General features: G+C 56.9%; 2 protein-coding genes across 2 annotated transcripts; both read left to right on the forward strand.

Annotated features, from left to right (window-relative positions):
• Positions 1–862: 862 nt before the first annotated feature.
• H310_12668 (hypothetical protein) lies at positions 863–1,279 on the forward strand (the record flags this gene model as incomplete). The annotated part of the gene is made up of 1 exon (XM_008879837.1): positions 863–1,279. The coding sequence occupies one exon, from the start codon at positions 863–865 to the stop codon at positions 1,208–1,210; it is 348 nt and encodes a 115-aa protein (XP_008878059.1). The 3' UTR covers positions 1,211–1,279.
• Positions 1,280–2,963: 1,684 nt separating this feature from the next.
• H310_12669 (hypothetical protein) lies at positions 2,964–3,335 on the forward strand (the record flags this gene model as incomplete). The annotated part of the gene is made up of 1 exon (XM_008879838.1): positions 2,964–3,335. One exon carries the CDS (start codon positions 2,964–2,966, stop codon positions 3,333–3,335), a length of 372 nt encoding a protein of 123 aa, XP_008878060.1.
• Between the last annotated feature and the right edge of the window lie 1,975 nt (positions 3,336–5,310).

A 5,310-nucleotide genomic window follows, 5' to 3' on the forward strand; every position in this document is an offset into this window, starting at 1 on the left:
CAACCCTTGTTTCAAGGGTTGCCGTTCTTGCCGTTAAGGCTGTTGCCATGCCGTTCGGGCGCGTCCAGTGCGTCCAGGGCGATGTGCAGAGGATGCAGCGCCGTCGAACCCTGGCAAGATGATTTCACCCATCGACTGGCGGGGCTCGACACCATCATGCAGATGATAGCTGCGAAAGCCGGCCGAGCCGGACGGGCAGACCGCTTTCTCGGCAAACGCGCTGCGGTCCTCCAAGTGCATAGAGTGTGCGCTCGATGCCAATGCGATGCGTCCCTCGTGGGGGGGTTTTCCAAGCAACAACAAATCACCAGATTACAACGGCGCAATTTCTTCTTTCGTATGAGTTGGGCGGCCGCCCGCCTGGCGTCGTAGTCATCATGATTCGTAGAACGAGCTACCGTTGTCCAGACCACGATTCGTCGTTTTGTGCGTAGTTCACGCGTGGATCGTCGCCGCCTCTCATGGGAACTGCGTCAAGTTGCCAACGATCTTGCGCCTCCAGACGAGCAGCCAGCCGCACACGGGTCGCCACGATCGAGCCCCGCCCGCCCCCACCTGATCGAGAAAAGAAGGCCTTGCCCTCTCGAACGTAGTCACGTAATCGGTGGGTTCGGCCCCATCCCGAATTCGACGCGCGATCGAGGCCCAATTAGGGCATGTCCGACCTTGCGGCATCGCCCTGATGGCAGCGCAGGGGGGGGTGTCTCTTTTCAAAGCGAGTTATCCATGATAAGTCAGCAAACACACGTTCAACCCAACCATCTGACAATCAACGTCGACGTGTATCGCGGGGGAAGCGACGTGCCGGTTCTAGATCACTTTTCAACTGGCCAGACGCCCCCCACAACTCCCCGAACGAGCCATGGCCCCGACCGACGCCCCTTTGGATGTCGCCGCCACCTACAACTCGCAACTACGCCAGGCCAACATTATGTCGATGCGGCGCTACTACGCCAAGAACCGCGACAAGGAGCTCCTCCGATTCAAGGCGTATTACCAGAAGAACAAGGACAAAATCCGCGCGTACAAGAAGCGCGCCCGTGAGCAGTCCAAGAGGGCCATCCCACGGCAACCCACCGTCGTCGCCGCAGAGACGGCACCCCAACCGACCACGGTGATGGACATTCGATTCCTTTGCCAAGAGCCGACACACAAGGCGCCCCCGTCGGCGGCTCCGTCCAAGATGAACTTGGCGTTTCTGCTGAATTGAGCCGCCGCCGACCCTACGTAGGATGTCGCTGTGCCCCGTATTTAAGCCCAACCCACTTTCTTCCCTCCGATGTGTGTTTTCACCTGGATGCAGATTGCGTTGGTGGATGGGTGTTGCGTGGTGGTCGTCAGCTCCTCCACAGACCAGCTAGATCACGAGTCGTGGGTTGCCGCAGCTTTGTTTGCCAGACGTGTCGGGACGCCGCTAGCCTCCCTCCATGGCGCGGTCTGCCGCGTTTCCCGCGCAGAGCTCCAACGCGTTCGCTTCCAGCGTGAACACCCCGTTGTATCCATCATTTGAGTCTCCGGCGAGTGTCGCCGTCGTTGGCTGCAGCCCCGACGAGTCGTGAGTAACGCAGAGAACGCGGCCGTGATTGCTTGCATTCCAGCCCTGGCTCGGAATTCTTGACAGAACTTTGCCGGCGGACGACCAGCCCCACGTCGCCGGGCCATCGCTCGATCGAAACGAACGCCGCCAACGCGCATTGGGGTCGCAGAGACACACACGAGTTGGTCGCCCGTCCCCGCTCTCTGCCCTGGCAGCGTGTCCATCCACCTCTTCTTCCCATGGATGCGACAACTTGAAGCGCATTTTTGGTTGACTCGACGTGTTCACCCGTGATTTGTATGTCGTTGTCAAACATGATTCACCGCGTCGATCGACGTTTTGCTTTCCCGCGGCGGCATCCACGTGTCGTTCCTGTCTCTGCGAGCCGTCTGCCGAGAGCGTGCGCACCCACCGAGCCGCGTCGTCCTTGCGCTGATGTGTTTATCCACTGCCGCTACCTTTGTGACAAGCCTCACCCCGACCGTTCAACCATACTACTGGGTAGGCCCACGGCGCGCAGCACATCGACCGCACGGCGGGGCACCATGACACTGTCGCCGCAGCGACGTTGTCCGCGGTGGCTCGGCGCCGTTTGCTTGCCTCTCGGGTGTTTACCCAACGCTGCGTATTCATGAGTGGTCAAGTCAGGGCAAGTCACGAGCCGGTTACATCCGGATATGGTCGAAAAACAAGACACGGGGGCAGTCTGCATTCCGATGTGTGATGGAATTCGGATGATTCGGATAACCAGAAGGTGACGATCTTGGTACGGATCTGAGGAAGCCGGTCAACGCATGGCGATATGTGACCAAACATTGGAAAAGGACTGCTTTCGGACACCGGCATGGGCCCGCTGCGGCGCGCTAGTTGGGCTCGCGGCGGTGCGTGGCAGAGAGGAGCCAGCGAGGGGTTCTTGGCAGCTGTGGCGACTACATCGAAGCGAGTTCCTAATTAGGAACGTTGGTGCAGTCCAAGAAACAAAAATTTGGTGTCTCTGCACCATGGCGAGCGAAACTGGACGGCTCCGTGCGTTCGACGACCGGGCGCCCCTCGCACAGAGAAATCGCGATCAGAACCACCCACCCATTTCCAGTCGAAGTTCGCCCGATCGCCGAGCGAGTGCCACGCCCCCCCCCCTTGTCCAACGGTGCCCCCATCGCTCACGACAATGTACCGGGGTTCGCCTGCCGGCCGAGTGGGAATTCCGCGAGAAACGTATGATGAACCCACTGGCCGTGATTAGGCATCACGTCCCACACTTGCCCCCGCTCGTAGTCGTCATGTGGAGCTGCTATGTCATCCGTCCCAGGAGGCACAACGACAGGGAAATGCCGTCCGGGGGGTCGTGGAAGCACTTTGCACACGCACAAGGTGTTTTCGATCGCAGGCGATCCGACCGACGCATCGCTCGAGCCGTTTTGGCGCCATGCCTCGCCACGTCTCGACCGCGGATGCCACGATGGATGATGCCATGTCGGCCAAACACAGCCACACACGGCAAGCGAGCATCCTGTCCATGCGCCGTTATTACGCCAAGAACCGCGACAAGGAGCTCCAGCGATTCAAAGAATACTACCGGAAGAACAAAGACCGGATCCGCGCGTACAAGAAGCGCGTGCGAGAGCAGACCAAGTGCGACCTCAAGCACCAGCACGACGCCGCGACACACTCGCCAACACGACGGACCAGCCAACTCCTCCACGACATTCTGTCCCCGACACAGCCTCCAACCACGACCCACCGCCACACACCGCCGCCGGCAAGCGCCAAGTTCAACCTGGCGTTCTTACTTAACTAACTCTTAACCAGTACTTGCGCTCACGGAGCGGTCGCACACGATGCGGCTCGCCATTTTTCTAGCGCGAAAAAGCGGGCATCGAATCTTGGCCTGGACGACGCTGCCATCGCAAGACGATGTCGAGGTCTGCACGGTGGACCGACCCGACTCTAGCACACTTGAAGGGACGAGAACGATGAATCGACTGGAATGTTGTCGCCAACACCAGAGGAACGCAGAGCTCGGCGCAGGACAGTCATCGAAGTACCTCCCCTTGACATATAGCGTGTGTGGACCACGGACGCTGGCTTCCGTAGGTAAACTTGCTCGGGACACCGCATGAGCTTGATTTCGTATTGCATTGGCGTAGCGGTTCCCTCCCTCTTCGAAAGCAACTTCGTGCATCGGCGCTCGTGTAGGACTGGATGTTGGGCCGTCACACCGGCAGATGCATCATCGAGGGGGACCCGTCAGTCGTTGAGGCATTGCGTCACTAGTCTCCTGCGTCAAGGGAGGCTGTCGACAGAAATACCCCGCTGGGACATACAGCCTTCGTCATATCCCCCCTTCAAAACCTAGGCGCCTTGGTACCAACCAATTTTGAACGATCGGCAGTATCGAGTGCGTTTGTGTCATAACAGGGGGGTTGCGGCTCCAACACGCCTCAAGCATCCCGTACAAGCCCCTGGTGTTGTCTAGCCGCGCAAAGGGACGGAAATCCCAGAGCCATCCTGACATTTCCCAATACGCCACCTTGGCAAGTCCATGGCATATACCGCACCCATCTCGGCGCCCCACCCACGAGCCGCGTTGTACCGGCGACGAAGCAGCGTTGCAAGTGCTCCTGTGCGCCCGTCGGTGCTGCAATATCGTGCCCGTCACTTTCATTTTAGCCATCGTGACGCCGTTCAGCCTGACGATGGGCATGCATGGTCGACGTGGCGAGAGTCCTACCTCGTTGTCACTGCATCCAATTGCATCTGCGTTCACGTGATACTCTAGGAGCAGGCGAACAGTGTTTCTAGGGAAGCCTTGCGCCTGCAGTCATCGAGGGAATTCCCTCCTCACGTCGCAGGCCAATTGAAGAGGAAAGGGCTGGAGGCACTGGTGTGAAATTCGCACATCTCGGCTCGATGGCCTCGGTTTGGACATCTGAACAATGCTGACAAAGCTGCGATAGATAAAGGCTATGTTTTATCGATATATATAGGTTTAATGTTTTAACCAAAGTTTTAGGTTAAAAACATTAAAACCTCAATTTGAGACAATAAAACCCTAGGTTGTACAGTAAGTGGCATACTGTTCCACTCGCACCCCTACTACAGTACTCTTCGCTGCCCGACGGATCATATTCGGCCTCATCGTGCAGGGCGTGTTCGTAGAACGCTGGCAAGTTGCTTTTGATAAAAATCAGCTTGTTGACGTTCTTCGGGTTCAGGCGGTTCCGGAGCTTCGTAGGAAGCCTATGGTGGAGACGTTCCTCTGAGGCAACAGGCTCGACAAACCCGGCTAGGAGAAAAAGAGTGTTGCGACATATGCGTAGAAAGAATTCTGGGGACTTTCTAAACAGATCGTGGAACACTGCGCGGTCAGGCCGCGGACGCCGCCGGACACAACGACTGCGGTATTACGGGCATCTTAGGTACTAGTGATCCCGCAACGTTTGCACCATGAAAAATAACTTGTTATAAAGTTCTTAGGGCCTTTTGACAAGGCAGCAGTGGAATTGTGTTACCGTGAAGCGTATATAGTTTTAGACATCCTTTTAGTTTCACACCCCAAAAGGTTATTGAATATAGAGTATAAAGGTGTTCTTCTTTTCCTCCCCCCACATAATGCCTCTTATAATACACATTTCCTCTACCATCTAATGAAATATTAATTTATAGAGGGAATTTTCACAGGTTTTCGCTGGATTTTTTGCCGCCAAAAGCATGGTCGGCGCCTTTTGACTCGTCAATCGACAACCATGGCTGACGTCCACGATGAGGTGCCA

This window comes from Aphanomyces invadans (assembly GCF_000520115.1).
Source record: "Aphanomyces invadans strain NJM9701 unplaced genomic scaffold supercont1.41, whole genome shotgun sequence".
NCBI classification, from domain to species: domain Eukaryota; phylum Oomycota; class Saprolegniomycetes; order Saprolegniales; family Verrucalvaceae; genus Aphanomyces; species Aphanomyces invadans.